The following is a 16,434-nucleotide window of genomic DNA, read 5'->3' as shown; positions in this document are numbered from 1 at the left end:
TTACAGTATCTGGAGTAGTAACAGTATGACCTTTTTTTCTTGTGTGTGTGTGTGTGGAAAGTTGATGATGTGGAAAGGGAAAGACAATTTGAAGGATTATAAAGAAAATGAGGAAATAATGAAGGGTCACACTAGTCTGGGTGGGTGCATGTGGACGTGTAAATTGACCTATCTATGTGAAGTGGCAATTGTTGAAAATGTGGAGGTCATGTCATCAACTTTAACTTTTTTCTCACACTTCAACCAACAGACCCCACTCCTTCAGTCCCTCATTCTTCTGTGCTATCAAGTGAAGTGGCCTATCTTTTTTTCATTTCTTACTTCAGTCAATCTACCCTAGCTAATGTTTTATTCCTTCAGCTCTGTGTTCTCAAGTAAAGTGGCCCATCTTTTTTTTCATTTATTCTTACTTCAGTTAATCTACCCTATCTACTCCTTTATTCCCTTAGCTTTGTGTTATTAAGTGAAGTGGCCCATCTTTTTTTAAATTTATTCTTACATCAGTTAATCTACCCTATCTACTCCTTCATTTTCTTAGCTCTGTGTTATTAAGTGAAGTGGCCCATCTTTTTTTAATTTATTCTTACTTCAGTTAATCTACCCTATCTACTCCTTCATTTTCTTAGCTCTGTGTTATTAAGTGAAGTGGCCCATCTTTTTTTTAATTTATTCTTACTTCAGTTAATCTACCCTATCTACTCCTTTATTCCCTTAGCTTTGTGTTAAGTGAAGTGGCCCATCTTTTTTTTATTTATTCTTACTTCAGTTAATCTACCCTATCTACTCCTTTATTCCCTTAGCTTTGTGTTATTAAGTGAAGTGGCCCATCTTTTTTTTTTCATTCATTCTTACTTCAGTCAAAAAAAAACCAGCTACTCTTCTATTCCCTTATTTCAATCTGAGTTATTAAGTGGAGTGGCCCATCTTTTTTCTCATTTATTCATACTTCAATCAATATAACCTATCTACTTCTTTATTCCCATAGGTCTGTGCTATTAAGGTAAGTGGCCCATCTTTTGTTTATTGATTCACCTTTCAGTCAATATACCCCATTCCTTCATTCCCTTCTAGTTCTAGTTGTCAAGTGAAGTGGCTCATCTTTTTCCATTCACACTTCAATCAATCTACCCTAACTACTTCTTCATTCCATTAGCTCTGTGTTATTATGGTAAGCTTATATTTTACTGGTTCATCCTTCAGTCAAAATACCCCATTCCTTCATTCCCTTCTAGTTCTGTGTTGTCAAGTGAAGTGGCTCATCTTTTTCCATTTATTCACACTTCAATCAATCTACCCTAACTACTTCTTCATTCCATTAGCTCTTGTTATTATGGTAAGCTTATATTTTACTGGTTCATCCTTCAGTCAAAATACCCCATTCCTTCATTCCCTTCTAGTTCTGTGTTGTCAAGTGAAGTGGCTCATCTTTTTCCATTCACACTTCAATCAATATATACCCTATCTATTCCTTTATTCCATTACCTCTGTGTTATTATGGTAAGCTTATATTTTACTGGTTCATCCTTCAGTCAATCAGTCATCAGTCAAAATACCCCGTTCCTTCATTCCCTTCTAGTTCTGTGTTGTCAAGTGAAGTGGCTCATCTTTTTCCATTTATTCACACTTCAATCAATCTACCCTAACTACTTCTTCATTCCATTAGCTCTGTGTTATTAAGGTAAGTGGCCTATATTTTACTGGTTCATCTTTCAGTTATTAGGCTATACCCCATTCCTTCATTCCCTTCTAGTTCTGTGTTGTCAAGTGAAGTGGCTCATCTTTTTCCATTTATCCACACTTCAATCTTCCATTAGCCCTGTGTTATAATAAGTGGCCTATATTTTACTGGTTCATCTTTCAGTTATTAGGCTATACCCCATTCCTTCATTCCCTTCTAGTTCTGTGTTGTCAAGTAAATTGGCTCATCTTTTTCCATTTATCCACACTTCAATCTTCCATTAGCTCTGTGTTATTATGGTAAGTAGCCTATATTTTACTGGTTCATCTTTCAGTCAACATACCCTATTACTTTATTCTCTTCTAGTTCTGTGTTATCAAGTGGCCCATATCTTTATTTTTCATTTATTTATCCTTCAGTCAATCTACCCTAGCCACTGTTATGTTTCCTGAGTGACCTATTTGTTATTGATTCATCTTTCAATCAATACATCCCTTTCCTTTATTCCCTTACTTCTGTTATTGAGGGAAGAGGCTGATTTTCATTGTCCAGCCGTGTACAGTAATTCTTGTGGGCGTGGTAAGAAGTCTGGCATGAATCTGATCCACTTTTATTGATTTGCTAGTATTGATAAGCAGATATATTTGCGGGTATTAGCGGATAAGGATTTGTGGATAATTGCGGCTGTTTACAGATAATGATTTACGGATAACGATTTGCGGATGATTGTGGATAGCTGTGAATAATGATTTGCGGATGTTTGCGGATAACGATTTGCGGATAATTGTGGATAGTTGTGGATAATGATTCGCGGATAATTGCGGACATAGAATTGTGGATAATTGCGGACATAGATTTGCGGATAATTGCGGATTTAGATTTGCGGATAATTGCGGATAATGATTTGCCGATAAATGCGGATAATTGCGGCTGATAATGATTTGCGGACATACATTTGCGGATATTTACGGATAATGATTTGCGGACATATATTTGCGAATAATTGGCATATTTGCGGATACTGACTTACGGGGCATGCACGATTTTTTGCGGATATCAACGGACATTTGCGGATATTGATCTGCGGAAAATTTGTGGATATCTTGATTTCCGGATATTTGTATATATACGGATTAGCGAATATTTGTGGATATGAGCGAATTATACTGATTTGTGGACAAGTGCGGACATCTGAGGATATTAATTAGCGGGATATTTAAGGATATTGATTAGCGAATATCGATTTCCCAAGTGGCGAGTGTTCCCCCTTATGTGTGCCCCATCCTCTGATATTGATTCGCCGAGGACAGGCAGAGTGGGTTGCCCTAGGTTAGGGTCTGCCCTACGCCGCACGCTGCCCTAGTAGTGTTTAGAGACATTTATTAATAGCCAGGCATACTCCTTTATCGTGTCCCCGCCATCCGAAGGGCATAGATAGACAGACACGCGGAGGCACCCCATCACGCGTGCCTGTAATTTAAACCCTTAGAAATTTTAACTAATTGAGAAGTTTAAACCCCAGCGAATTCAAACCCCAAGGAATTCAAACCCCTAGGAATTTAAACCCCAAGGAAATCAAACCCCAAGGAATTTAAACCCCAAGGAATTTAAACCCAGGAAAAATTAAACCCCAAGGAATTTATACCCTGGAAAATTTAAACCCCAAGGAATTTATACCCAGGAAAATTTAAACCCCAAGGAATTTATACCCTGGAAAATTTAAACCCCAAGGAATTTATACCCAGGAAAATTTAAACCCCAAGGAATTTATACCCAGGAAAATTTAAACCCCAAGGAATTTATACCCAGGAAAATTTAAACTCCAAGTTATTTATACCCAGGAAAATTTAAACCCCAAGGAATTCGAACCCCAAGGAATTTAAACCCAGGAAAATTTAAACCCCAAGGAATTCGAAACCCAAGGAACTTAAACCCCAAGGAATTTAAACCCCAAGGAATTTATAAACAAGGAAAATTAAAGCAAGAGAAATTTAAACCCCCAAGGAATTAAACCTCTTGGAATTTCCTTGGAAAATTTAAACCCCAAGAAATTTAATTAAACCCTTTTCAGACGCTTCCGCCTCCCACATCAACTACCTCCAAATTTAAGCCGGAAAGGAGATTAATTGGGCTTTCATGAGGTTTTATTCACATTCATGGTACAGAGGAAGCGTCAAACTATCCTCGAGGAAGCGTCAAACTATCACCAGGGTCATTAAATTAGCCCTGGAAATGCCCGGAACACCTATGAAAGACTTGCTAATATGCGTGCTTGGGCGCCGGGGGAATATGGCGATGAATGAAATACTCGAGGAAGCGTCAAACTATCACCAGGGTCATTAAATTAGCCCTGGAAATGCCCGGAACACCTATGAAAGCCTTGCTAATATGTGTGCTTGGGCGCCGGGGGAATATGGCGATGAATGAAATACTCGAGGAAGCGTCAAACTATCACCAGGGTCATTAAACTAGCCCTGGAAATGCCCTGAACGCCTATGAAAGCCTTGCTAATATGCGTGCTTGGGCGCCGGAGGAATATGGCGGATTAATGGAATACTCTCCTAGCTGAGCGCGAGCATGGCCGGCGAGCGATAAAACCTCTCTCGCTCATTTCTCTCTGCATTTATGTGGTTGTAAGTCCCCGTTTGTGTGGATATCTGTTAAGGGGGCATTTTTCTACGCCGGGGATGCGGATATACCATGAGTTTAGTTGTATTGATGCGTATATTCTTTTGCGATGTTATGTGATTTCCTTCTATTTGTCGCGGAACGAATTTTTCCTTCTACGTTATGGCCATAGTTTTGGTTTTGTTGTCTATTATGCAGTAAAATCTCCATAATTCGATCGTTATTATCATTATTAGTAAAGTTTTGTGGTTAACGAGGAATCGGTTGAGGAGTAAAGAAAGACTCGGCAACCCGGTGACCAGAAATTTTAATGTTGAAAAATAGCTTGAAATATTAAAAAGAGACTAGAAATATTAATGAAAGGTTAGAAATACTGAAGAAAGACTAAGAATACTGAAAAAAAGACTCGAAATAATAAATAAAGTCTAGAAATATATTGAAGATCAGACGAGAATATTGAACAAAGACGCAATATTGAAGAAAGGACGCACCATCTTGCCACACAGCCACAGTAAAAGTTTCCACAATGTCATAATTCATGCTGTTATTTTTTATGCTGTACGTTTGGCCAGAAATCGGTTAACGCATAAAATGAGACCCAGCAACCCGGCGGCCATTAAATGCTGCAATAATGACACGCACGCTCCACCAACCCTACACAATCGTCATGTTTATCATCATCTCAATGTTTTAGCGTGAAATAAACGCGAAATACGCCAAAAAGGAGAACTGTCAGAGGTGAGGCGTCAAAGGGAACCATCGTCTCGGCTCATGTCACTCGGGCCCAAGGCGGAATGCGTACAGCAACAAAGCCAAACAAACTTCTATTTATCTAACATGACTTTACTTAGCTTGCTACATACTATTAAACGAAACTACTCTATCTATTTAAATGTGTAAATACTCTATTCCGCGTTTAGATAAGACAGGCGTTACATAGATACACCAAACAGAGAGGCGGCGCGATATGTGAAAGGAGAGGGATATTAATGGATAGGTGAAGGATATGTGGTTAGATAATGGAGATATGTGATAATTAAATGTGGGAAGAGTTAATTTAGAGGTTATTTGGGTGTGTGGGGTGTGTGTTTGGGTGTTGCCGTACGCATCCCGGAGCCGTGACGTCACGCTGGAAAAAGTGAAGATGGCTGCCCTGGATGACAGCCTCACACACTTCCAGGGGCAAAAATGGTCGCTATGGGCCGAAAGACTTGGCTTGAGGAGTCCCGCAAGTGAGTGTGAGGGTTTACACGTCCGATGACATACCCGCGGCGTCCCTAGAACCCTTAGGAGTGGCATATAAGGTGGTGAAAAGGGGAGGCTCGCACGTGAAGGCTTGGTTTGTTGTCCTCATTTCCTGTTGTTTTTCCTCGCAGGTGACGACGAGGACGACGACACCACGAAAACCTTGCGGGAGGCGACGACCACTCGGCTCAGGAAGGAGGGTGAGGGCGTGTCAGGCGGGCAGAGGCGGGAAATAAGGGAGAAAAGTGCGGGTCGGGCGGGGGCGAGGAGGGGCGAGTCGCGGCGGGCTGTAAACAACTCCCTCACTTTACCTCCCTTCTCTCCCTTCTTTCCTCCCTTCTCTCCCTTCTTTCCTCCACGCCCCTCCGGATAAGTGTCGAAAATTGAGGTCCATGTCCCCCTTTTCCTCCCCCTCCTCCCTCCCTTTTTTTTTTTTTTGGGGTTAGGTTGCCTGTAAACAACTCCCTTTTCCCTTCTTTTCTCCCTTCTCTCCCTTCTTTCCTCCACGCCCCTCCGGATAAGTGTTGAAAATTGAGGTCCATGTCCCCTTTTTCCTCCCCCTCCTCCCTCCCTTTTTTTTGGGGGGGGGGTTAGGTTGCCTGTAAACAACTCCCTTTTCCCTTCTTTTCTCCCTTCTCTCCCTTCTTTCCTCCACGCCCCTCCGGATAAGTGTCGAAAATTGAGGTCCATGTCCCCTCCATCCCCCATTTTTTTTTGGAGGGGGGGTTAGGTTCCCTGTAAACAACTCCCTGAATTTTCCTCCCTTTCCTCCCCTATTTCCTCCCTTCTTTCCTCCACGCCCCTCCGGATAAGTGTTGAAAATTGAGGTCCATGTCCCCTCCCTTCCCCCCCCCTTTTTTTTGGTTAGGTTACCTGTAAACAACTCCCTGATTTTACCTCCCTTCTCTCCCTTCTTTCCTCCCTTCTCTCCCTTCTTTCCTCCACGCCCCTCCGAATAAGTGTCGAAATTGAGGTCCATGTCCCCTTTTTCCTCCCCTCCTCCCTCGCTTTTTTTTTTGTGGTGGGGGGGGGGGTTAGGTTGCCTGTAACAACCTGACCTTACCTCCCTTCTCTCCCTTCTCTCCCTTGTTTCCTCCACGCCCCTCCGAATAAGTGTCAAATATTGAGGTCCATGTCCCCTCCCTCCCTCCCTTTTTTTTTTTTTTGGTTAGGTTGCCTGTAAACAACTTCCTGACTTTACCTGCCTTCCTCCCTTCTCCCTTCTTTCCTCCACGCCCCTTTGAATAAATGTCGAACATTGAGGTCCATGTCCCTCTTCCCCCCCCTCCCTCCCTTTTTTTTTGGGGGGGGGGGGGTTAGGTTGCCCTGGATCAGTTTTCTCCTCCTCCTCCTCTTCCTCTTCTTCCTCCTCTTTCTTTTTCCTCTTTTTCTCTTCACTTTTTTATTTTTATTGGTTAGGTTGGTCAGCATCAATTTTCTCCTCCTCCTCCTCCTCCTTCTTCTTCCTCTTCCTTCTTCTTCCTTTCTTCCTCCGCTTCTCTCTTCTTTCCTTTTATTATTTTGTTTCTCTTCCCATCTGGTTTTTTATGTGGTTAGGTTACACATGTTTTTTGTTTTAGTGACCCCCCCCCTCCCCCTCTCCTCCTCCTCTTCTTATCTTCCATTCTTCCTTCCTCCTCCTCTTCCTCTTTTTCCTACAGGCATTCTTTCCTCTCTGATATGGAAGCTCTGTTTGTTAGTTTTCTTGATGTTAGTTTACACATGTTAGGCTGGTGTGACCCCTCCCACCTCTCCTCCTCTTCCTCTTTTCATTCTCCCTCCTCCCCATTTCTTCCTCTTCCTCTTTCTCTTTTTCCTACAGGCATACTTTCCTCTTTGATATGGAAGCTTTGTTTGTTGGTAGTTTTTTTGTTAGTTTACACATGTTAGGATGGTGTGACCCCTCCCCCCCCTTCCTCTTTTTCTTCCTCCTCCTTTCTTTCCTCCATACTTCTCCTTTTCCTCTCTTCCAGGCATTCCATTCTTAATAACACAGTAGCTTTGTTAGTTTTCTTGTGATTAGTTTACACATGTTAGGGTGGTGTGGACCCCCCCCCCCTCTCCTCTTCCTCTTCTTTTTCCTTCCTTCCTCCTTTTTTCCTACTTCCTTCCTTCTTTTTCCTACAAGCAGCCTATCCGGTATCATATGGTAGCTTTGTTAGTTTACTTACTGTTAGTTTACATGTTTTCTGTTGTGTTAGTGTGATCCCTCCCCCTTTATTTCCTTTTTCCTTCCTCCTTTCTTTCTTCCTTTTCTTCACCTCCTTCTCTTCATCCTGTAAAATGTGAAGCTTTGTTAGTTTGTTTTCTTGTTAGTTTGCATATGTTTTCTCCTGTGTCAGTGGCCCCTCCCCCTTCCAGCTCCCTGCCATACCCTGCTTCCCTCCCTGCCTTTGTTGTGTGTTATGGGGGCTTAGGGTGCTGTGGGGGTGTTTCTGTGTGTTCTTGTGTTTCCAGCTGGTTGTTGCTGTCATGTTTCAGTGGGAATTCTTGTGTTTTCCGTTTTTTCCTTGTGTTGGCTTGGTCTTGTATTGCTGTTTGGTGTGCTTGTGAAGATGTTTGTTTGTGTTCTATTGGTTTATGTTGTGTTGCTGGTCTCTTTGTGGTTGTGTTGTCGTTTTACTCTTCCGGTTCCAGTGTTGTGTTTTTAAAGTGTTTCTTGTGACGTTGAAGGTCGTTTTGAGTTTGTATCATTCTCGGGGCATGGTGTTTTGTGTTTTTTGGTTTATGTTGTGTTGCTGGTCTCAGTTTGTGGTTGTGTTGTCGTTCCATCCTTCTGGTTTCTGTGTTTGTTTTTTAAAGGTGTTTTCTGTGTCGTTGAAGGTCATTTCGAGTTTGTATCGTTCTTAGGGTGTGGTGTTTAGTGTTTTATGGGCTAATGTTGTGTTGCTGGACTCTGTTTGTGGTTGTGTTGTCGTTTTACCCTTCCGGTTCCAGTGTTGTGTTTTTAAAGGTGTTTCTTGTGTCGTTGAAGGTCATTTCGAGTTTTTATCATTCTTGGGGTGTGTTGTTTTGTGTTTTTTGGGGTTCATGTTGTGTTGCTGGTCTCTGTTTGTTCTTGTGTTGTTGTTTTACCCTTCCAGTTCCAGTTTTGTGTTTTTAAAGGTGTTTCTTGTGTCGTTGAAGGTCATTTTGAGTTTGTATGATTCTCGGGGCGTGGTGTTTTGTGTTTTTATGAGCTAATGTTGTGTTGCTGGTCTCTGTTTGTGGTTGTGTTGTCGTTTTACCCTTCTGGTTCCAGCGTTGTGTTTTTTAAAGGTGTTTCTTGTGATGTTGAAGGTCATTTTGAGTTTGTATGATTCTCGGGGCGTGGTGTTTAGTGTTTTTATGAGCTAATGTTGTGTTGCTGGTCTCTGTTTGTGGTTGTGTTGTCGTTTTATCCTTCTGGTTTCTGTGTTTGTTTTTAAAGGTGTTTTCTGTGTTGTTGAAGGTCGTTTTAAGTTTGTATAATTCTTGGGGCGTGTTTTTTGTGTTTTTTTGGTTTATTTTTGTGCTGGTGGTCTCAATTTGTGGTTTTGTCATTGTTTTCCCCTTTTGGGTCCTGTGCTTGGGTTTATAATGTTGTTTTGTGTGTTGGTGTAAGTTAATTTAAGGTTTTATAATTCTTGGGATATGGTATTTTCTACTTCTAATTTATTTATGTCTCGACAACCTCTTTCTGTTGCTGTGTTGCCGTGTTTCAATTGTGGTTTATCTGTTTGCCCTCATAACGTAACCTTGTGTCTCGCTGACGGTTAATTAGTGGCTTGATAAGTGTTTGGGTGTGATATTTTGCATTTTTTTGGTTTATTTTGTGTTGCTGGGCTCTTGTCTCTGGTTGTGCTGTTTTGTTATGGTTGTGGTTGGTTTATTTGCTCTCTTAACATAACCTTGTGTCTTGGTGAAGGTTAGTTGGTGGTCTGATGAATCTTTGAATGTGATATTTTGCATTTTTTTGGTTTATTTTGTGTTGCTGGTCTCTTGTCTCTGGTTGTGCTGTTTTGTTATGGTTGTGGTTAGTCTATTTGCTCTCTTAACATAACCTTGCGTCTTGGTGAAGGTTAATTGGTGGTCTGATGAATCTTTGGATGTGATATTTTGCATTTTTTTGGTTTATTTTGTGTTGCTGGTCTCTTGTCTCTGGTTGTGCTGTTTTGTTATGGTTGTGGTTAGTCTATTTGCTCTCTTAACATAACCTTGTGTCTCGCTGAAGGTTAGTTGGTGGTTTGATGAGTCTTGGGATGTGATATTTTCATTTTATATGTTTACTTTGTTTTGCTGGTCTCTGTCTTCAGTTGTGTTATCATCTTGTGTTTGAGGTTAGTCTGTTTTCTCGTGTAACATTACCTTGTGTCTCGGTGAAGGTTAGTTTGTGGTTAAATCGATCTTGGTATGTGATATTTTGCTTTTTTTGTTTATTTCGTCTTGCCGATCTCTTACTGTTGTTGTGTTGTCGTGTTGTAACTGATGCTTGTTAGTTTGCTCGCGTAACATTACCCTGTGTGTTGCTGAGGGTTAGTTTATGGCTTAATCAATCTTGGGATGTGATATGTTATGTTTTTTTGTTATTTTTATTATTTTGTGTTTCTGATCTCTGTCGTTGGTTGTGCTGTGTTGTTATGGTTGCGGTTAGTTTATTTGGTCTCGTAATGCAACCTTGTGTTTTGCTGAAGGTTAGTTTGGGCTTTAATCAATCTTGGGATGTGTTATGTCATGTTTTTCTCATTATTTTGTGTTGCTGATTTCTGTCTTTGGCTGTGCTGTTTTGTTATGGTTGCGGTTAGTTTATTTGCTCTCGTAATACAACCTTGTGTCTTGCTGTAGGTTAGTTTGTGGTTTAATCAATCTTGGGACGTGATATGTTTCGCTTTTTTATTAATTTTGTCTTGCAGATCTCTATTTGAGGTTGCGTTGTCGTTTTACTCCCATGGTTCGTTTTTTCGCTCATAACATAACCTTGTGTCTCGCTCTAGGTTAGTTTACAGTTTACTTGTTAATGGGATGTGATGTTTTGATTTTTTTTGTTTATCTTGTTTATCTTGTCTTGCCCGTGGTTGTGTTGTGTTACTCGTGTAGTTCATCCATTTGCTCTCATGACATAACCTTGTGTCTCGCTGAAGGGTATTTTGTTGGTCAATCATTCATAGGGCGTGATATTTGTAGGTTTTATTTATTTCTCGTCCTGTCAATCTCAATTCAGAGTTTTGGGTTTTGGGTGTTGGTTTGGGTGTGGCTGTCTTCATCGCGCTTTGTTTTCCTCCTCGCCTCGCAGCCTTGGTTAGTTTCCTTGTTGGTTTCAGTCTGTTGCCGGAATGTGGTGCCAGATTTGAACTCTTGCTTATGGTGTATACAGGTTAATTTTTTTAATTATTTTTTATTTCCAAGTTGTTAATCTGGTTGTTTAAAAATAACTTCCTTTCATCTTGCAGTGAGAGTTAGTTTTTGTGTTTGATCTGTTTTGTTATCATTATTGAAAGGGGAAATTTTGGCCTCTTATTTTTAACAGCAATGGAGGCAACTCAAAGGGAAAAAAAAAAAGAAAAAAAAAAAAAAGAAAGGAAGCCAGCTCTAGTACTAATGTCACCAACAGAAGGCAGTAAGAGTAGCTGAAATAGGGGTCAGATTTGGTTAGAGATGACACTTTTGACTGCTGAAAAATAAATTTAATTTAATTTTTCCAATGGGCAGAAATATGATAAGCTGGTGTTATAGAATAAATTGAAGGAATGGTCATAAAAAAGTTGTTGCCATATTTCGAGCATTGTCTTTTTGTCTGAGTCACTGAAAAGGACTAGTTTCCTTATCATAATTTGCTAACAGTGCTGTGAGACTGGATTTTGACTTGGCTATGACTCCAGAGGCCTGGGCTTGGACACTTGGCGTACACCCCACCCGGTCTTTCATATCATTCAGGCTGGTCATAAATGGGTATCTGGGGAAGCCTGGAGGAGGCAAACTGTGGTAACGTGAATGTCACATGCCCTGTGTAATGTGTGATTTCCTGCCACAGGGTCAAAGGTCAGGGGGACAGAGATGAGTGCCACGTCCATGCGTAGCTGTAGTGTATGTCCCCAATGTTGACACAATGCACAGCTATTGCATATGTAGTAATAGGGGTGAGGATGAGTGTGTAGCAGCTTGCCACTGTCCATTTTAGTTTCTGAATCCATCTGTCTGTTTCTGTCAGCTGATGAAGGGTGGCAGACCATTTTGGAGATGCAGGTATTTTTTAATTTTTTAGTTGTTTTACAGCACAGGAAGCAACTCAAGGGCAACAAAAAGAAAGTGTAGAAAAAAAGCCCACTAACCAACTCTCCCACAAAAGCGACAAGTAAAGAGAGGTCAATTTCGGGTGGAGAGGTGTCTTGATACACTTGTGCATGCTCAGTGGTGTATCTTAGGGGTCATAGTATCCTACCGTTAGGTGCGCCCCTCCCCACCAAGTGCTTGCGACTGTGTTCATTGAAATTGTGGTCAAATACGGGTTGTGGAGGTAAACACTGTCTTTTGTTGTGATTTGATTAAAAGTTTTAGAAAATTTAGTACGAACCTGAGTGAAGATTTGGTTGAGGAAGTCACTACAGAAGCCTGGTAAATTATGCATGCACCTATTCTATAATTTTATCCAAACATATTATCCTTGAAACCACAAAAGATCATTCACTTTTTGCTATTTATGACTTTTGGGGGGACAACTCTCGCAAATGTCAGGGATGTATTGTAACACTGAGGTAACTCATATACCAAGACAGTGGGGAACGGTTAATGAAACAGTTAAGGACAATGTTCAGATGTTTAATTGCCTAGACCAACACAAGCAAACCATAGCTGGAACAAGGTCAAGTGAAATTAAACGGCAAAAATAAGGTGAACAAAGGCAATGTGTGTATGGTAATTAGAACATTGTAGGTGCACGGTTGCTAAGGAAAATGTCAATCCATTACTCTCCGTGTGACTTGATAGCCCCTTTCCACACAGCAAGTCACATGCATTAGAAGGAAGTGGAAGGTGAGGAGGAAAGAGAAGGGAAGGTAGAGAAATATTTTTGTCTGTGATTCTTAATGTGGGAGAAAGTGTATCGGGGGAGGAAAAGGCCCAATAAACAGAAGTGGAAGACAGTTAAATAGAGAGAGTGAAGGTCAACAAAAAGGTCAGCATGAAATATTCCCCCCTCAGAGGAATGTAATCATGTTCCAACACTTCACCAATAAATGTGGGAGAACACTTGTGAGTTGACCTGAAAATATTTGTTGGTGTTTCCCGATCATGTGATTAAAGGATTAGAATGATAAATAAAAATGAGATAGTTCGTTATCAGAGAAGCCTGGGATTTAATGGATTAGATATGTATGAAGGGTGATAAGATCATGTCTCTTCAAGGTCATGATTCTGCTATTATGGAAAGTGAGAGTTTGTCTTGGATAAAAGAATGAGTTTTAATCTGCTTGACCTAACTTTCCATCATATATATGAAGCCATTCTCAGTAGGTTATATATTTTGTCTTACTGCCATGCTGTTTACAGTTTGTGTAGTATTTAAGTGGCATTGTATTGACATTGAGAGCTTATGAGACAAACTTGAGTTCATAGTCTGTAGGATAATGTCATGCACACAACCCTAACAGCAGCAGTAAGTGTAGGGTGCTGGGTCACAGGTTTTTTAACTGATATTTTAACAAAAACAATTTAGAAAGATAGATATTTATTAACATTTGAGGAATATGGAAATCTTCGGGGTGCAGCACTTTGCCCTGTCATGTGATCTTACTTGATAATGCTGATGCCATTGTGCTGCTAAGTAATACTCCTCAGTCACCCAGGACAAAGCTAACAACACATTGCATTCATTCATTCATTTAGTTTGCTGTCAGAGGGCTTTAAACAGGCAGCAAGTAAGGTGACAGTATCCTGTTAGTCTGACTACAGGACCGTATTAGGTCAACAAAGTCAACTATGAATGGAGATAAGTAGAGTATAGGGCAGATGAGGTGAGTCAGGCATAATAGCAACAAGTCATCTTTTCACCTTTGCAAACGTGTAAATGGTCATATCATGCTACAACAATGCAGCCCTTGGCTTAACCTCACTTGTCGTCTTGTCAGAACATTTATTCTCCTGTTAGAGTTGTTACGAGAGCAGTGAGTTAGTGGCCTGAAGAGTATTACACAGTTACCAGGTAGTGTGAACAGAGGAGGACAGCGTTAAGCAATCAGAACAAAGGCCACTAGGATGACTCAATCGTGAACAGAGTGTACTGAATGCAAGGCAGGTGGATTAACCCGGTACCAGCGACGGGCCAAATTTGTGCCATGATATAAACCCCCCAAAATAGATGATGCATAAACTGATCACGAATGCTTTGATATATATTTTGAAATGGTTTGTGTGAGTGATGATTTTTTCTCATTTTTCTCGCTTAGAGGGACCATAAAGAAACACGATCCCCGCTCCTGTCGGGTTAAGAGATCAGGGAGTAATTCGAAGCTAAAGGGTATTACATAATTACCAGTTAGTCTGAATAGAGGACAGTGTTTTAAGCCCTCAGAGCAGAGAAAAAACATTATGAGAAAATTCAACTGCAAAGAGAGTGTACTGAATGCAAAGTAGATGGATTGATAGAATAACAAATAGCACAGTAGACCCTCCATTTAGTGTCTCTTTTTCAAGGATTTTATTATGATGTGTCCTCAAGCTGACTCCACACACACACACACACACACACACATACACACACACACACACACACACATACACATACACACAAAAAAAGCCCCGCCAGTCCCAAGTCGACAAATTCCATTGAAATAACATCCACATTTTGTTTTAATTCCTTGGGTACGTAACTCAGAGAAGAGCCCCTGAGAAGATTCACCGGCCAGCAGAGTGTACTGAATGCTAGGCAGGTGGAGTGGGCAAGGCCAGGTCAGAGCCATGGCTGGTGACGTAATGTAGGTCAAGGTGGTGTGGTTGAGGGAGCGGAAGATTGCTACACTGCCAAGGAGAAGATGTGTTGTGTGTTTGGTATGCATGATTGACTGGTGTGTGTGTGTGTGTTTGTGATTTTTTATTTTTTATTTATTTATTTTTTATTTTTTTGATGTTAGGTCATTTCACAACTCATGTTTCTCTTTGTAAAACTGTATTTGTCAATTATTTAAACCTCATCTTTATTTTGTTTCTCACCTCCATTTATTCATATCTATCATTTATCTGTTACCTATCTATCTTTTATCTATTTCTCTGGCTATCTGTCTTTCCATCTATTGATTGTCTATATTTATTTATGCTCTTAATCTGTAATGTTTCAACTTTTCATGTTCTTATACATACTCTGCTTTCCCATTCTTGAGGAGTTTGAGGGGGTTGTGTCCTGTCTCCTGGGATCTGTTCCTTTCTCCTATAATTCCTTCCCCTTCTGTCTCTCTCCGGCATATGACCACAGATGTTGCGCCGACTAAACAAAACTTTCCAAAACTCACACCACAATTCCCTTTGCCTTGTATGCCCACATCATCACCTTGTCTTCCACCATTCTCCACAAAATGGCTATACCAACAAAGAGTATAAGCATTGAAAACCTCGCCTCAATGTTATGATCTGCAGCTGACTACTAATGTGGGACTACTCTTTTCCTCTTCCTGCAATTGTGCGCGAGGTTGAGCATCACTATCGAAGTCTGTGTTGGTGTTTTTGTTGTTCTCGTCAAGTCGTTCGGTTGTGTTATGATGCTGCTCGTGTGTTCTCGTACTGCCATGTTGGTGTATAAAGCATTTCACATTATCATGATTTGTGTTGGTGAGAATTATATCTTTCTCACCAGTTGGGTTGTTACTTATGTCTTTGTTACTGCGTTGTTACTTATTGGTTCCATTTGGGGTGTGTGATGATGCCTGCTTTTCCATACATAGCTGTTTTGGTGTATAAAACATTTCGCATTATCATGATTTGTGTTGGTGAGAATTATATCTTTCTCACCAGTTGGGTTGTTACTTATGTCTTTGTTACTGCGTTGTTACTTATTGGTTCCATTTGGGGTGTATGATGATGCCTGCTTTTCCATACATAGCTGTTTTGGTGTATAAAACGTTTCACATTATCATGATTTGTGTTGGTGAGAATTACATCTTTCTCATTTGGGTTGTTGCTTATCTCTTCGTTACTTTGTTGTTACTTATTGGTTCCAGTTGGGGTGTGTGATGATGCCTGCTTTTCGATACATAGCCGTTTTGGTGTATAAAACATTTCACACTGGCACTGTTTTTGTTGGTGAGAATTACATCTTGCTCGTCTGTTGGGTGTGTTTCTGCCTATTAATTTCTGTTGGGATATATGAAGGTTCTTGCTTTTCCTAATATTGCTGTGTTGGAATATAAAGCATTCTACATCATCATTGTTTGTGTTGGTGCTAATATCTCCTTCCTTATCAGTTGTGTTGTCATGAGATTTTAGTTTTGATGTTGTGGTGTTTAAACTTGGGTCAGTTTCTCTGTTGCTTTATCAGTATCATGCTCATCCAAGTCAAATTATATCTGCTACAGAAGGAAAGCAATATGTATTTATTTATTTATTTTTTTTACAGGAGAGGAAGCAGCTCAAGGGCATAAGAAAAAGCTGAAAAAAAAGCCCGCTAATCACTGCTCCTAAAAAAAGATAAAAGTAGAGAGTGGCCAAAAGAGAGGTCAATTTTAGGTGGAGAGGTGTCTTGATTTGTTAACTTATGTCTGCTGAGTTAGGTGACAAGCTTTGTAAACTCACCCTTACTCTCCCTTTCCAGAGATGCCGATCTATGGTTACTGTCCGCGCTGGGAAGACTTCTACCTTGTGGTCTGTGACGTATGTGGACACGCCATAAAGCCTCAGGCACTTAAGCAGCACATAGGTAAAATTTGGAGCTAATCTAGACC

The 16,434-nt window shown here is 40.5% G+C and overlaps 1 protein-coding gene across 1 annotated transcript in view; it reads left to right on the top strand.

Annotated features, from left to right (window-relative positions):
- Positions 1-5,428: 5,428 nt before the first annotated feature.
- LOC126982940 (mucin-19-like) overlaps positions 5,429-16,434 on the top strand; it is a 28,505-nt gene continuing 17,499 nt past the window's right edge. The window contains exons 1-3 of the mRNA XM_050835216.1: positions 5,429-5,538; positions 5,683-5,751; positions 16,305-16,409. Coding sequence (XP_050691173.1) covers positions 5,451-5,538; positions 5,683-5,751; positions 16,305-16,409 — 262 coding nt within the window. The 5' untranslated portion in view covers positions 5,429-5,450. The remainder of the gene's footprint in view (positions 5,539-5,682; positions 5,752-16,304; positions 16,410-16,434) is intronic.

This window comes from Eriocheir sinensis, chromosome 52 (assembly GCF_024679095.1).
Source record: "Eriocheir sinensis breed Jianghai 21 chromosome 52, ASM2467909v1, whole genome shotgun sequence".
In the NCBI taxonomy this organism is placed as follows: domain Eukaryota; kingdom Metazoa; phylum Arthropoda; class Malacostraca; order Decapoda; family Varunidae; genus Eriocheir; species Eriocheir sinensis.
The sequence above is the reverse complement of the archived record's forward strand: the minus strand, read 5'-3'. Positions and strand labels throughout refer to the sequence as shown.